At 41.6% G+C, this 17,513-nt stretch overlaps 1 protein-coding gene across 2 annotated transcripts in view; it reads left to right on the top strand.

Annotated features, from left to right (window-relative positions):
- The window catches only part of OVCH2 (ovochymase 2), a 1,017,769-nt gene that overhangs the window by 992,066 nt on the left and 8,190 nt on the right, over positions 1-17,513 (top strand). For both annotated transcript variants that reach the window (XM_086955909.1, XM_086955910.1), the window contains one exon: positions 16,579-16,726. In XM_086955909.1, the coding sequence (XP_086812035.1) occupies positions 16,579-16,726 (148 nt within the window). The remainder of the gene's footprint in view (positions 1-16,578; positions 16,727-17,513) is intronic.

The raw sequence follows: 17,513 nt of genomic DNA, 5'->3' as shown, positions 1-17,513 counted from the left end.
TAAACTACCAACATCTAGGGTGATGAGGACAAAATTGTCTTCCCAGTGTATCCCATTGATACTGGTTAGAAAGTGGGTACTATCTCTCAAGTACGATGGCAGTGTCAGTGCATAAGATCTTAGAAAATAGTCAATAAATCTAGACGTATTCTCTAAGAGCGATCCCATGGACGACACTATAGGCCTCCCTGGGGGGTCTAGTGGGTCCTTATGTAGCTTAGGTAAGAGTTAGAGAACTGGAATACGAGGGTGTGGGCAGTACAAATAGTAAAATTCCTCCCATTCTAGTTGGCCTTTTTCTCTCCATTCCACCAACTGTTCTCTGTAAACAACATTAGACTGCAGTACCTCAGCCATATCAGACTTGGCATAACACGAGGTGTCCTGTAGTTGCCGGATACCTTCTTCCAGATATTTCTTTTTGGCTAAGACTACCACATTCCCCTCCTTTGTCAGATTGACGGATGACAATACCGTCATATAATACATAGTATATACTTCATTAATAATAACTCTAATAAAATATTTTAATAACTTATAAATAAATGAAAATATAAAAAATTACAAATAAATTTATATATATCAAATATTAATATAAATAACAATTAATAAAAATGTAAAATAAATACAATACATTTTGGATAGCGTATGGGTAAAAATTACTATTCCCACTCCAGAGAGTGCAACAGTAGGGAAAGTGTTGGATAGCGTAGGGGTAACAATTACTATTCCAACTCCAGAGAATGCAACAGTAGGGAAAGTGTTGGATAGCATAGGGGTAAAAATTACTATTTCCACTCCAGAGAGTGCAACAGTAGGGAAAGTGTTGGATAGCGTAGGGGTAACAATTACTATTCCCACTCCAGAGAGTGCAACAGTAGGGAAAGTGTTGGATACCGTAGGGGTAACAATTACTATTCCAACTCCTGAGAGTGCAACAGTAGGGAAAGTGTTGGATAGCGTAGGCGTAACAATTACTATTCCCACTCCAGAGAGTGCAACAGTAGGAAAAGTGTTGGATAGCGTAGGGGTAACAATTACTATTCCAACTCCAGAGAGTGCAACAGTAGGGAAAGTGTTGGATAGCGTAAGGGTAACAATTACTATTCCCACTCCAGAGAGTGCAACAGTAGGGAAAGTGTTGGATAGCGTAGGGGTAACAATTACTATTCCCACTCCAGAGAGTGCAACAGTAGGGAAATTGTTGGATAGCGTAGAGGTAAAAATTACTATTCCAACTCCAGAGAGTGCAACAGTAGGGAAAGTGTTGGATAGCATAGGGGTAACAATTACTATTCCCACTCCAGAGAGTGCAACAGTAGGGAAAGTGTTGGATAGCGTAGGGGTAACAATTACTATTCCAACTCCAGAGAGTGCAACAGTAGGTAAAGTGTTGGATAGCGTAGGGGTAAAATTAACATAATTATAAATAAATGTATTTTTTTAAGTAATAAAAAAACTTAACTATTAAATAAATATAAACCATTTACAAATACCAATACATAGTTATTAAAAACATGATTAGCAACATATATTTAACTAAAAAAATAATAAAAATACCATTTAATAATATTTAATTACCAATTGATAAATAATTAACAATTATATAATTAACAAAACAATTAATTCAAAAACATTTTTACTTAATTACATTTAAATTACTTCCCACCCTATTCCCCTATAAACTCACAACCCGCTACAGAACATAATTATCAATTAGTCAAAATAAATTACCAATTAATTAAAAATAATTATCAAATAATTAAAATTAATTTATAATTCCTACTAATTAATAATTAATTTAACATAATTAAATTACTTCCCACCCTATTCCCCTATAAACCCACAACCCGCTACAGAACATAAGGATCAATTAATTAAAATGAATTACCAATTAATTAAAAATAATTACCAATTAATGAAAATTAATTTTATAATTCCTACTAATTAATAATTCATTTAACATAATTAAATTACTTCCCACCCTATTTCCCTATAAACCTACAACCCGCTACAGAACATAATTATCAATTAATCAAAACTAATTACCAATTTAAAATAATTACCAATTAATTAAAATTAATTTATGATTCCTACTAATTCATAATTAATTTAACATAATTAAATTACTTCCCACCCTATTCCCCTATAAACCCACAACCCGCTACAGTACTAAAATACAAAATTACATAAAAATAAATTAAAAACATAATAAATACATAATAATATACACAAAAATAATTTAAACATCGATATTAGTATTATCGAAATTATTAACATCGATATTACTAACATCGATATTTAACACTTCGATATTACTAATATCGATATTAAATTTATCGATATTACTTACCTTCTATATTATGTCCCTTCGATATTTAAACTTCGATATTATTGTATATCGATATTTAAATATCGATATTTTGTCTGCATACCACCTCAGTGACCTGGGTGACAGAGCCTTAGATCAAATAGGCTACGCCAATAGTGATGTCATACCCACCAAGACCTTCGTACAGAAACCGAAGGTAAGCTGCCTTGCAAAACATATAGCCCTTCAATCAGGACACAATCTGATGTATCAAGATATGCCATAAATAGAGGCGAGGGCAGCATAATCATTGGACAGGGGGGAAAAAAACAGAAAAATAACAAAAACCTGTCCGAAGTCTCACTGTTGACACCACTTCAAAAGGTGCCAAAAGGCTCTCTTATTTTGATTACCCGATCTCATTAGGTCTAGCCTAGAAACCTGCTTTACTGATGTCTGCCAATCCAGTAAGGTTGGTGGTGTAGAGTCTTTCCACTTTTTGCAAATTTTCCTTCTGGCCAAAAGGATGGAACAGAACAGAAGGTTTTTGGCTGGACCCGTGACTCTGTCCATCAGACCAAATATTGCATGTGCCGGATTTATAATGATTTGCCGGTCGAGCGAAGTTGACAGTGATCTACTTATAGAGTCCCAAAAAGGAGATAAGATTGGGCAATCAAAAAACATATGTAAATCCGAGGCAGCAATTGCTCCACACCTCATGCAAGATACTGGTGAATCTTTTCAAAATTTTGAGAGCCTCTGCGGTGAATAATAGGCCCTATGCAATGTGAAAAGGTGATTCCGTCGAAGCCAGGCTGGTTTGACAATGTCCCACAATAACTTGAAAGAATCAAGCCAGAGGCTAGCCACGTCCTGGGCCAAAAAGGAACTCCCCCAAAGCTTGTCGGCCAGTTGAAATTCGCAATCCATCTCCTCTAAAATTGTATGGTACCAAAAGGAGATTTCCTTTTTAGCAGGGATTTTATTTAGCAGTTGGAGCTCAAGATGGTTACCTCCACCTACTGGGAATCTACTCTTAGTTATGGACTGTGACTGAGCCCAACTGACTATCTGCAGGTATTTGAACCTCGAAAGGTCTGAGCCAATCATATCTCTAAGAGATTCCCATGGTAAAAAAAACCCTTCTACAAACAAGTTGCCCCATACTTCCACCCCTGTCTCTCTCATGCGTAAAGCAAGACTATCCTTGAGCCAACTCGGGACCCCCGGTGAATACCAGAGCGGTGCCTTACTGGAGAAATACCCCAAACCATACCTTGTAAAACTTTTAGTTTTTTCTTTTAAACTTGGGGTCCCCAAATTTAAACGAAAATCCCTCTTGTGAAAGGCTGGCCCCGCTAAGCATAGCTCTGAACATGCAGCTTATCCCGATGTTAGTGGGCATCTTCAATAGCATGCGAGAATGGGTAAATTGAAATGCCCATGCATATAGTTGGAGATCAGGGGCTGCTAAATCTCCCTTTTCCCTTTGGCGCCTAGGTTTTTTCCAGGCAATACTAGGTATGTGCTGTGCCCAAATAAATTAATTGATATCACTCTGCAACTTTAATAAAAGTGAGGGTTCAAAATATAAAGGAATAGTATTAAACAAAAAGGTGACTTTAGGTAAAATGGAAATTTTTATAAGATTATCTCTTCCCAGAATGGACAAAGGTAGTGAATACCATGATCTCATAAGTTTCCAACAGTCTTTTGCTACTGCCGAAAAATTTGTTTCCGCAATTTTATTGACATCCTGGACAATAGTGATGCCAAGGTACCTCATTTTTAAGCTAGACTGCACTCCCTCCACTGACTCCTCATTGTTCCAAACCATAATCTTTGTTTTGGAGGCATTAATCTCATATCCAGAAATTTCTCCAAAATCCTGAACTAGTTTAATCACTGATGGAAGGGCTGTAGACAATTCCGAGGAAAAGATCAGGATATCATCCGCGTAAAGGCCACCTTCTTCTCCCATTCCCCATACCTGAGAGCTTGATGTTAAAATCATCCCTCAGCTTTTGGGCGAAGGGTTCGATATATAAATCAAATAGGAGAGGGGAGAGTGTGCAGCCCTGATGTGTTCCCCTTGTGATGGTAAACGGGTCGGACAATGCTCCATTCACCAGGAGGCAGGCTGAGGGATTCTGATACAGCAATCTCACAGCTCGACGAAATCCGTCTCCGATGTTAAATTTACTTAAGATCCCCGACAGGTATGACAAATTCACCCTGTCGAAGGCCTTAGTAGCGTCGAGCGTAGGAACAGCCAATGGAAGGGAGCTGGTGGATGCCACATCTACAGCCCCTATCAGATCATAGGTTAATTCAAAAAGTTGTCGACCCTTAACAAAACCCCTCTGGTCTTGGTGCAAGATGCCGCCAGCAACCGACTCCAGTCTATTGGCCATGATAGAGGCAAAGATTTTATAGTCGACCTTAAGAATGGAAATCGGCCTATAAGACCCATAATTTGATGCTGGTTTGCCCGGCTTTAATATCAGGGTTATAGATGCATTATCCCATGAGGCTAGAGGTGACATCCCATCCTGGAGATTCTGATTGAATAGGGCAGTTAGGAAAGGAACAAGTACCGGTTCCAAAGCCCTATAAATCTCATCAGGAAGGCCATCTTGGCCTGCCGCCTTTCCCTTTTTACTACACATAATAGCCGCCATGACCTCGTCCTGCATGATATCCCGATCTAAGGAGTCACGTTAATCCAAGGTCAGCGAAGAAAGTTGTATCTCCTTCAACCAATCTTCGATACTTCCTGCCTCAATAAGTTTGTTCTCCCTATAGATGTCTTGAAAAAACAGCCTGAAAATCCTCTGAATATCTTTGTCTGATGTATAGACCAAGTTGCCCTGGGTAATTGAACTAATGTTATTCCGTACCTGATCGGTCTTAGATTTCCAAGATAAAAGTCTGCCTGCTCCCTCTCCGTATTGAAAGTGGGCAATTTTATTTGCTTCCCACCTTTGTAAGATACGTGTATTCAACACTGAATCCAAATGCCCTTTTGCTCGCAAAATCTTGTCCTGTAAATCCTGTAAAGTGATAACTGAGGAGTCTGAGTGTAAATCTATTTCCCCTTGTACCTTTACAATTTCAGCCTCTTTAGAAGCTAACTCTTCTCTATACAATTTCCTCTTATAGGTAGCCCTGCTAGTTATTTGTCCCCTTAAAAAGGCTTTACAGGAATCCCAAACACAACCTAATGAGGCTGAACCAAGTTTCACCTTCATAAAGCATTCAGATTCTTTTACCAAAAAAGAGATCTCCTCGTGTTCCAAGAGAAGGGAGCGATCAAACAACCAGATTCGGGGGGAAGGTTGGCAAAACCGGCCATAATCATATATACAGTAGAATGGTCAGATAGATGTAAGGGAGAGTAAGAAATGATTTTTACCGTCCTCCTCAAGGTCTGGCTAATCAGAATAAAATCGATCCTCGATTGATGATGATATTTATAATTACGAAATGAAACACCCAGTTGTTGACCAGACATTATTCTCCATATATCTAAGAAGCCATACTGTTTCATATTTTCCAATAGAAAGGCCCTAGTTTTAGATGGAATTGAGGCCCGACTATTTGGTGATTTATCGTGGAAGGGGTCTAAAACAATATTGAAATCTCCTGCCAGGATAATATGTCCTGAATACAATAATAAATGAGAGAAGATGGATTTAAGGGCAGAGAGATCATCCTGGTTCGGACCATAATATCCAACAATTGTAACTAATACACCTGCAATAATGACTGTTACGATGACCCATCTGCCCCCAGGATCTGCTAACTTAGATACCAAATGGGATTTTACTGGTTTCTTAAAGAGGATTGTGACTCCCCTAATATTCATAGTCTGGGTTGTAGAGATACACAGGTCAACCCATCTATTATCTTTAGCCAGAGAAAGCATCTCTGGTTCTGTCATATGCGTCTCCTGGAGAACAATGACCTGTGACCTGAATCACGAAGATATTGCAAGATCGTATCCCTTCTCGGTCTGGTGCGCAGGCCATTAATATTCCAGGAGAGGACCTCAAGACTATTCATAGAGAAGGTTTCTTCCCCCTTTCATATGCCCAGTACCTGATATAAGCACCCCTAAACTCATCCAAAAATGCCATGTTTACATCGAAAGTCACCCTATAAAAAAAAACAATCATTACAGGGAAGAAAATTAGTAAATTTTAAAATGTTATACCTAGCAACACCCACCCAGCTACCCCGTGCCCTACTCTAGCCCTCCACCCCGCATGGGAAACCCTTGCCCTATCTATCTGGACCAAGTCTACAGATAGCGCCCCACCGGACTCCCGCAACACTTAATTGCTTACAAACAAAAGCAACTAGGATACCAAAGGTGCCAACAGCATTAATGCCTTGGCAACGTATGTTGGACTCGAAATATGTTTTATATATATTTTCCGTATAGTTTATATTTTACCTTTTTGAAAATTCCTATTTTTTTTCTTTTCCTTAAATATCATCCTAATACAAAATTGGAACAAAAGTGGAAATATAAACTTAGGTTTAGCGGAACTACCCTGCCAAAAACCAACTATGTAGTACTCAGTGAGCAGAATAAAGGGAGTTCCCTTGAGTTACAGCTTGCTAAATTTGGACTGGTCAGTCTATTGACTAATAGGTGACCCACACACATTCAATCGCTCCACATTTTCTTGGAATCAACAAAAAGGGCACTTACAATCTAAAGGAACTATGTACTACGTAGCCGGTAAGTTTGTGTATTGTGTATCAAAATATTTTTTATTTAAAAACAAATTATAAAAACATTCCAGTTAAAAACATACATATAAGTATTCCTTATGCCAGTTGTTATTTTCATCGGTGCACTGTTGTTTTTAAAGCACTCTGTCAACTTTTAAGTTCAGTGTCTCATAGCAGGAATCTTAGTAAACAATACATTCAAACACACATTTTAAAAGGATTTTTAAACAAATCAAGTCGACGCGTTTCGGTGGATCTCTGCTGTGCGCACCACCTTCTTCATATTCCTTATGCCAGTTGTTATTTTCATCGGTGCACTGTTGTTTTTAAAGCACTCTGTCAACTTTTAAGTTCATTGTCTCATAGCAGGAATCTTAGTAAACAATACATTCAAACACACATTTTAAAATGATTTTTAAACAAATCAAGTCGACGCGTTTCGGTGGATCTCTGCTGTGCGCACCACCTTCTTCAGGACAATATTTAAACAGTTCTGTAGAAACAATTTAATAAAATACATTATCAAACTTTATCCTCGGCTTACGTTTACAAGAAAGAAAATACTAGTAACAGTCTAATCTTCAATTTTCTTAGTGAAATAACCAACTGTTCAGTAATTATGGACCCTTATTTTACTCCTTCTCTATACAGATAAAGTCTAAATGACAGACTACATTCCCTCTGTGTACTATATTCATTTTAGATCTAATACTAAGTTCCATATATGTTACTGTGTGCTACACATAACCTTTCCCTGTGCTAATTTTGTGATCCCAGTGCTTACTTGCAGCCCCACATTCATGCATGTTGATAATTATACTAGCTCCATCTGTAGTCTGAGCTTGAAATCTATTACTGTGGGTTATAGGTGTAAAATGATTAAGTACCCACCTTTTGAGTTGTCTTAGTACAGCTCAAATCATGAACCTCCTCATGAATTAAGGCGCTGATGCCAAGTGGATTAACAATGCCTGTGTCAATGATAGACAAAAGTATTATATTCTCGAGCTACTTAATGCCCATTCGCTCATAGTCATTTGCTAAATTGCACTTACTCCTGGGAAAGATGATCAACGTAAGTTCTTTTATTAATTTGATTCTTTACGTCCTCATGCAGGTTTGGATAATTACTTAGGTATACAGAAAGGCACCTGTTAATAAAAGCATTTAAGATTGTTTAAGGTGCTATTAAGGCAAAAAGAACTAATCTTTCCATTTTATTTAGTAGGTGGTGAAATACCTCTTACTAATGTTAAAATTTGTTGGTTGCTTATAGTAAGGTTGTTGCTTTCCTCACTTATACGGTTACGCTGGGGATTCCTTCAATCTTCTCCCTTGAAGCGTATTCTATGAGGTAAAGTATTATAATTAGGTGAATGTCCCTTCCTTCTTGGGTGAACTAGATTATTACCCAAATTTCTACATAATTAATGATGCTGTTGTCGCTCTATCTGGCGGTTGTCTATATGCAGGATTTATCTACCCGACCGCTTCGAACTCTAACCCTTCTTGTTCCCTCGGGTTGCTTGATGTAAAGTAAAACCTTTCTGCTATTTACCATACAAAATCCTGTTTAAAATGCCCGCTCGTTATATCTAGCTGTCTATTGGGCTGTCTTATTGTTCTCCCCTTATTGCAAGCGCGCAGTTTGTCACATAAGATGTATCGCTACCGCTGCCTATTCCTATGTAACAGGAAGGTAATGTGACGCTAAACCGACCAGACCCCATGAGAGACGAAAGACAGCAAGGCATCACGGTAAGATGGGCTTATACGGAGGGCTCCCTATGTTTGGAGCAAGCGGGGCGCTCTTTACAATATGAGGTTATAATCTGAGTGGCACACGCTATGTGGATGACCACATGACGATATAGGAATAGGCAGCGGTAGCGATACATCTTATGTGACAAACTGCGCGCTTGCAATAAGGGGAGATTTAGCCTTCAAGTATGTAATGATGTAATTCCCCGTTTACATTCTAACAATAAGACAGCCCAATAGACAGCTAGATATAACGAGCGGGCATTTTAAACAGGATTTTGTACGGTAAATAGCAGAAAGGTTTTACTTTACATCAAGCAACCCGAGGGAACAAGAAGGGTTAGAGTTGGAAGCCGTCGGGTATGTTTTTAACTGGAATGTTTTTATAATTTGTTTTTAAATAAAAAATATTTTGATACACAATACACAAACTTACCGGCTACGTAGTACATAGTTCCTTTAGATTGTAAGTGCTCTTTTTGTTGATTCCAAGAAAATGTGGAGCGATTGAATGTGTGTGGGTCACCTATTCGTCAATAGACTGACCAGTCCAAATTTAGCAAGCTGTAACTCAAGGGAACTCCCTTTATTTTGTTGAGCTTTACTTTACCCTGTTCCCTTGACGTATAAGGGTTACTCTCCTCATATTGGTACTCAGTGAGCAGAACATTAAAGAAAACCCTGCCAGAGGGCCAAAAATTGGCTCAAGCTAACCTGAAGGACCTTCCTTCTTACCACAATCTAACAAAAGTTAATCTGCAGCTACTACAGATCTAATATTGTACATCTTATTGTTATACATTATTTGTAGTGCAGCTGGAAACTTAAGATGAACAACCGCCTCTAGTTTTCTAAAGGTGTCTAATCTCCCCCAACTCCCATTGTTTATCGATGGTCATTCTAGATAGATCTGACCTTATCTGAAAGGTAAACCCCTTGCCACTCCAAGATTTCTGTTTTAGGGCTTGATTAAGGATAAACTCTTTAATGGAATAAGTGAGGAAGTTGACTAGAATTTTCCTGGGTTTTGTTCTTTGTGGGTTCTTCCTAAAGGGGTCCCTGTGAATTCTTTGAATGTCAGTAGTTAGATCTAAGCATGGGCGGAAAATCTGTTTCGCTTGCGGATTTTGCGGACTTTTGGTAAATTCGCAATCCGCGAGATTTGCGAATCTCCCGCAAAATCCGCAAATCGGCGAGCAGCGGATTTTGCTCGCACTGTTCGCGTGAGTTCGCGGCTTCCCAGTACAACTTCGCGCCCCGCGAATAAGTGCAAAATTGCAGAAATACGATCTTAGCAAAACTGAAACTACTTACCAGGTTCAAAAGTTCAGGCTCATCATTAGTAGCCATTTCCTGTAGTGCTTCCTGAGGGGCCCCTGCAGAGTTCAGTTGCCAGTTGCAACTATTATGTGACCCTGCTCTGAACCTCAGAATAGTTACACATATGCCACAAAGGTCCTGAATTACAGCTAAGGGAGACAAGCAGGAGCCAGTCTGGAAGTTCAAATCCATTAATCAGCCCCTAATTCATTATTGTCAGTTGGGGCAAGGCAGGTGTTGTAACTAATTTTGCAACAATGAAAGCACTTAGCAAGTGCAAAAGATCACTAATCAGGAAGCACTAAGGAAGCAGGTGCCAGCTAAAAAAATATTCTGTGACACATTAATCAGCCCCAAATTCATTCAAGTCACTTGAGGCAGGGAAGGTGTGCTTGCGTTGCCACAATAATGTACACTGACTGGACAACCAGAGGGTGCTGTGATGAAACAGAGGGTGGCATGGGTGGGCCAGAGGGTGGCATGAGTAGTCAGAGAGTGGCAGTGGTGACAGAGAGTGGCAGTGATGAAGAAGAGTGTCCCAAACAGGCTGGACACGTAGAAACAACAAGTTCGCGAAACTTGCGACCCGACAGGTAAGTTCGCAATTTGCGACATTGTACAAAACCCCCGCGAACTGGCAGAAACCCACGCAAACACACAAAAAAAAAATACGCAAATACGCGAGAATTCGCGGATTTTGCGGATTGCGAGTTCGCAAATCCGCAAAATTCGCGAACGCGAGATTCGCAAAATTGGCCCATGCTTAGTTAGATCATCTGCTGACTGTTCGAGCCCCTGAGAGTCCTTTAAAAGCAAGACAACATATTGCTGAAAGTCGGTGCCCTCACTCCCTTCCGGAATATTAAGGATTCTGAGGTTATTACGACGCGCATTATTTTCCAAAACCGCCATTCTTTTGGACATAGCAAGATCCTCTTTTTTTAAATTGATAACATCAGCCTTGGCCTTGTCGAGATGAAGAGAGAGACCCGCCATAGTGTCTTCTAGCGCCGCCGTCCTTGCAGTGAGTCCATTAAGTTTATTCTCCAAGGATTCCTAAAATTTCTAATTTCTGTCTGATTAGCAGTAGAAATTTCGAATCCCCTTTATATATCCATTGAGAGGGATGAAAACATAGTTTCCAAGGAGGCGGCAGTTGCCCCTCCGCTCTGCTAAACCTAAGAGGTACTTATCATTTCAGCCGTGCCTCCCTGCAGAACCACTCCCTGCTCCAATACCTCTGTTGTTTGATGTAGCTCTAAAGAGGGCTCATCTGATAATCCTCTATCTACCGTATCTTTTGTTGCAGCCTCTAAACCTTCTGCTCCTACACTGCTCAGGATCCCACAACCAAAATCCTCCCCTGATGAGGCTCCCACCAGATCCATAGTGCCAATAACAGGGAAAGAAAAGAGAGAGTGGAGGGGGATTTGCCCAAGGGGTGCCTTACGTGCAGCGCTTTCTTTTGCTAAATCAAGAACTTGTGGCACAACTTTGAAATAAGATCTTATCGAGGGAGTTAGTTTTGAGCCAATGGCGGCAGCTGATTTAACTACTTTTGCTGACTTGTGCCCTTTAGCGCGTTTAGCTTTTACCTCCCCATACAAAAATGTAGAGACATTAACTTTCTTGCTGATGCTGCTAGACCTACTAGAGCTATGACTCAGACCTTGAGTCTGAGCCCTTGTATTTCTAGTTGTATTTCTAATTGTATCTAGCGAGAGGCCCTTTTCTCCTCTCACCTCTCCCCTTCTATTTTGCGCCCTGGCCCCCTGCCTTCCTCTTTTCTGCGCTGCCCTTGACACCGGGATGGCTGCTATCCCCTCCCCTAATGGGGAACTTGATGCCGTGTCTGTCGTGTCTCCCGAAGTCTCAACGCTCTCCTGATTCTGCTCCTCCGATAGTCGGGTGTATCTGCGATTTTAGCCTGCGTCTTGCCTGCAATGTCTCCACCGCCGAGCCCGGAAGCACTAGCACTGCTATTACTGCTGATGCTGCTGCCTCGCGTAACCCGGAGGAGGCTCCGGAGCCTACGCACTCTGCGGGGCTCCAGGGCGGCCGACCCCCAGCTCAGCAACCCTGGCGAGAGGAGCACAGCTGCTGCGAAACACATGAAAGACGAAGAGACAGAGCTACAAAGTAGGGCGGGAACCACGAACACACCGATTTGGTAGACGCTGACTCCCCTGACACCGAAACGCCGAGGTAGGAATTTACCACATTTTCTTGTCAAAAACTCGGACTGTAAAGTCACTCTGCACCAAATATTCAGCCTGTAATCATAATAAAAACCTCTGGCTTCCTCTGGCATCAGTTAAAGATGAAGCATTGCGAGAGCCCTTATCCAGAGCGCTGCAGCAGCTCAACTAGCTGCCGCTATGTTTCCCCCAATGTGATATTATTGCCCCCTTGATAGATGGTCAGATTTAACAATTTTTCTGTCCAAACAGAGTGCCTCTTTACAAGGCTGGGATAGTTCCATGTTTCCTGCCGAAACATTACAGAATTGTTTTCTTCTTACCTTGAATGGGTGGTACATGTGTACTCCTTGCGAATTATTCATCTCAGAACTAAGGGGCTCTTTTAGACCCTGGGGAATGGAGCACTGGTCTGCTAGATCAGTCGAAGCATTGGCCTGTCCGAGCTGGAAACTCGACCCTCCACCCTATTCCGAGAGTCCTACCTGCTTGGCGGAACCCCCTTCTGTGAAGGGGGTCTGTCATTCTCTTGCTGTTGACCAATCTTCAAGAGAACACCCCTAGACTCTGGTTCAATTTTGGACAAACAAAAGGCATCATGACATCAAGATCTTAAAGGCAAAACAGTAATGAAGTTGGTTTTAAAAAACTTATCATTCTTTCCGATTAGTTTGTTATTGCCTATTTTTGATACATATTTCATGAGAATAAACTGCTGCCTCCAAGATTAGTTGGGAGATGATGCTTCTCAAAGTGACACCTTTGTCTAATGTTATTTCTACAAGGGTGTGTTACATTATTTATTTCACTCCAGTCTTTTGTAATACAGCACTTGCGCACCTATGAAAAAAACAGACTTTTTTTTTGTGACTGGTTGAAAACGTAAAAAAAGTAAAGTAGTTCAGAGTACATGAAGTTTCGTTAATTAGCAACTGATTAACAGACGTCAATAATTTGGTTACCTTTTTCTATTTGGTTAAAAAGGCACTTACAGATCCTATACTGCAAGCGGACATGCGTTCTAAAGTTTATAAACTCACTAGCAGCCCGTCCCGACCTTGTCCGGGAGCAATCGGGCTTTCCCGACCCCCGCCTGCCCCGACATTGGCCATCAACCCGGGCCACCGTCCGCCCCGTCCCCCGGCTGCTCCAACCCCCACCTGCCCTGACATTGTCCTCCGGAGGCTTACCTCACACAATTATGCCAGAGGCCCAGTGTTGCAGTGATGGCCAGCAGCTGGGCCTGAGGCACTGGGGAGCTTTCTGGGTAAGTGGACTCTGGCGCTCTGTTTGCAGGGAGGCGAGGATGAGCAGAGTTTGCAGGGATAAGAGTAGGAGTTCACAGAGTATGGAGCGGCCGGCGGGAGTCGGGAGCTTAAGCACAATTATGCCAGAGGGTCCCCCGCCTGTCCCGACCCCCGCCTGCCCTGACATTGTCCCCCGACACCTTTTTGTTGTAACTCCCCGTCCCCTGTCCCCCATGTGCCCCGGACCCCGCCTGCCCCGACATTGTCCCCCGGAGCCTTACCTCAAACGCCGCTCCTCAGTTCAGTGCTCCTCGCCGCTCCACCGGTCCGCTGCTGCTCACCACCTGTGTGCTGCTCATCAGTGCTCCTCCCCGCGCCATGTCTGCCGCTCAGCCGCCGCTCCTCAGTTCAGTGCTCCTAGCCGCTCCACCGGTCTGCTGCTGCTCACCGCCTGTGTGCCGTTCGTCAGTGTTCCTCCCTCGCGCCATGTCCGCCTCTCAGCCGCCACTCCTCAGTTCAGTGCTCCTCGCCGCTCCGCCGGTCTGCTGTTGCTCACCGCCTGTGTGCCGCTCATCAGTGCTCCTCCCCCGCGCCATGTCCGCCGCTCCTCCTTGCGTTCCTCGCGCTCCTGGACGACGTCAGCACGCAGGTCGCGGCCAGCGCTACTTCAAGGGGACTACTTTTTTTTAATGTAAATTTTTTAAATATAACGTATTTTTTAAATTTATATAGCCTATGTCCATCTGCACACCCTGAGGATTCCAACAATGTATCGGGTGTGTGGATTGGCGCTGTGGTTCCCGAGTTTACCCGCCTCAAAGCCTCAAAGTTCTTCCTTTATAATAGTAGTATAGATGCAGTGAACCCGGGCAACCAGACTGAGGACCATGTTTTGTAAGGATTGCCCACTATGAGTCAATGCGGAATTCAGGGCCATCTAGGCATGCAAAGAGTACAGCTGTGCATAAGTTGCAGCAATGCATAGGCCTGTTAGTTGGATATACATTTAAAAAACTGAAGGTGGTCATTTAATCATCGGTGCTACCGCTGTGCCAATCCTGCAGTTCCCCTTTTTATTCAGGGTAAGGAGAAGCACCGGAGGTGAAACCTCAGCTGTCATAAACCTTTGATCTGACAATCCATCCACCCTAGGGCCGTCAGGTCCCAGTGACGGTAGCCCCGCACTACCGGCTGCACGGCCGCGGTCACTCTTTTTTCCTACTCGGGATCTCTATGCAAGGCCTAGCTGTTCTCGTAATCTAGCTTCAATCTTATTTCTTAGAACTTACTTGTCCAGTCAATTTTATGACATTTTAAATTGCTATAGTTTCTTGAGATGAAGTGTGGATAGCTAAGTCAATGGAATGTGGTAATAGGGTTCTGGACCATTTTGTGAGTGTTCCGCAATACCAGTTGCTGCATGAAAAGCAATGCTAATGGTGGTGTTCCTGTGAATAATTACAAATACCTTCCCCTGCATATGATCATGCCTTCTTTACTAAAAAGGTTGTATGATTGAACAACTACTGCCTAAACCACGAATTCCTTAACCACGAAGTGGACATGCGTTCTAAAGTTTATAAACTCATGCAGTGAACCCGGGCAACCAGACTGAGGACCATGTTTTGTAAGGATTGCCCACTATGAGTCAATGCGGTGTTCAGGGCCATCTAGGCATGCTTAGAGTTCAGCTGGGCATAAGTTACAGCAATGCATAGGCCTGGTAGTTGGATATACATATAAATTAACGAGCAATGCCAAACAACTACATTGTTAACAACGAGTTCCTAAACCACGAAAAATATTAGTTTATACAAACTAGATTCAAGTGACATATAGTTCTACGTGGTTTAGTCCTGTGCACTTTTTAGGAACCCAGTTGTTGATATCTGTTGACATGCATGCTTGAATATTGTCCTGCATTTCAGTACTCCAACATCAATGTTGTGAAAACGGTTATATTCCACGCTATGAGAATGAATTATTGAAGTTTGGAATTGTAAGTCACATTCACCATCCAGTGCCATGTTGACTGTTCTTGAGCTACATTGTATCTAACAGAGAAAAAACAAGATTTATCAACATTTTAATGAGGGTTGAGATCGTAGTTGAAGAACCGATAACATTGTTACTTTTTATATAGAAACAGTGTGTGTCTGTCAAATAAAAATTTGAAGACCAAGCACTTAAGAGTAATGGGTTCAAAAAGACAATGACTGAGTAAAATATCTATGACTTTCTTATGAAGAAAAACTACCAAATTGAACCAAGTGGCTTTGGGTTATTAAGCGCTTTAATCAGCATGACGTCATTGCTATTCTACACAAAATAATTATGTGAGTTGCGGAATAATGAAGAAAAAAAGTGCTTTTTCATAATGATAACTTGTTTCTGTGCGATGGCTACTAAAGTTTCTTCTGCCTCTTCGATTGGATTCCATAATTTGCCGTGTAGTATGGCTTGTTTTAATCTGCATTAAATTGTGCAGGGGTGTTTTGCCCCTGGTTTCAATGTATTACGTGGAAGATAATTAAGTGGTGCTAGTTGGTGAAAGCAAATTCCAAGGCTTGAGGAGGGGTGAGGGGCATAGAGGAGTGACCTGCCACGCATTGTTCCAGGGGGCGAAGAGTACGCAATGTCAGGCCTTGGCAGTCCTCTGTACTGCCGAAAGGATGATTCCAAGGGTCGATGAGGGGTGGGGGGGCGGAGAGGAGTGACGTGCCACGCATTGTACAGTACTCGTTGTTCGGGCTTCGTTTTTCAAGAAAAGTCGTGGCTTAGGAGAGTCGTTGTTTGGGCTTCGCTGTTCAGGTAAGTCATAATTAAACCTTCGTTGTTAAGGTTGTATGATTGAACAACAACTGCCTAAACTACGAATTCCTTAACCACTAGTCAGTAGCCTCTCTATTATAGACTTTGATTTTAAACAGACTGTTTTAACTTCAGGATCAGCAAGGCTATATTTTTTCCTTACTTTATTTCTTTTCTTATTTAGGAAATGGAGTTACTTCTCTGTCAGCGGACAGCATTTCAGATGGAACAAACACAGTTCGTTTTCATTCAGACTGTGAGGATGTCGTGACAGTAGAAGCAGGAGAAATTAAGTTTGTCACCAATCCCAGTATTTCGCCCAATGGCTTAAGGTAATGAGCAGTACAATTACTTGGTGTCCATTATTGGCCCTCAAGACGTTAAAGAGGAGGAATGGAATAGAGTTAGGAAAAAGCTTGAAAATGAGCAGCAAATGGTTGATGTGGACCATGTAGTGTGCAGCCTGCGTAAGTCTGTAGCAGAGCTGTAGAGTCTGAAGCCGGCCCTGAATCAGGTGATTTTTGTGACTTCAGGGATCTTCTGTATGTATTTTTGTTATAAGGGCTCTTGCTATGAAGAATAGCTCTTCTACAGTGTGTATTAATTATTCAGCAATCTAGTTACATTTTGTGATAGTTATTCATAACTGCATTAGAAATCCATACTTTATGTAATTCAGTATATCCTTTTACAATGTTTTACAAGACATAACCGTGAAATATTCGAAAACCACCTCTGCTTAACTTGTGACTTTCTCCTGGTCTACCACCACCAGATAGCCATGAGTCGTGCTTTGGGCATTTTGGCAGTGTTTTCACTGAAAACCTTAAAATTGCATACCTACGGTCCTATTCATTGGATTTTTGTCACTTTAGTCTTGATTTATTTATCACATTTTACTCTGTTTTTCTTAATTGATGTGATGTTTGCCATGTGTTGTGTTTCCACTTTATTAATGTTTGAAGTGCTGCACAAATACATTACACATTATCTCTAAGTTAAGCCTGACTGATCTGTTCCAAGCTACCAGAGGGTTAGGCACAGGTTAATTTGGGGTTTCCATGTGCCTCACTCTGACAAGGATCGTGGTTTCTTCTTGCGTAGGGCTCCCTCCTCAAC

This window comes from Lissotriton vulgaris, chromosome 2_1, assembly GCF_964263255.1.
Source record: "Lissotriton vulgaris chromosome 2_1, aLisVul1.2, whole genome shotgun sequence".
NCBI classification, from domain to species: domain Eukaryota; kingdom Metazoa; phylum Chordata; class Amphibia; order Caudata; family Salamandridae; genus Lissotriton; species Lissotriton vulgaris.
This window is presented reverse-complemented; position numbering and strand designations above follow the sequence as displayed.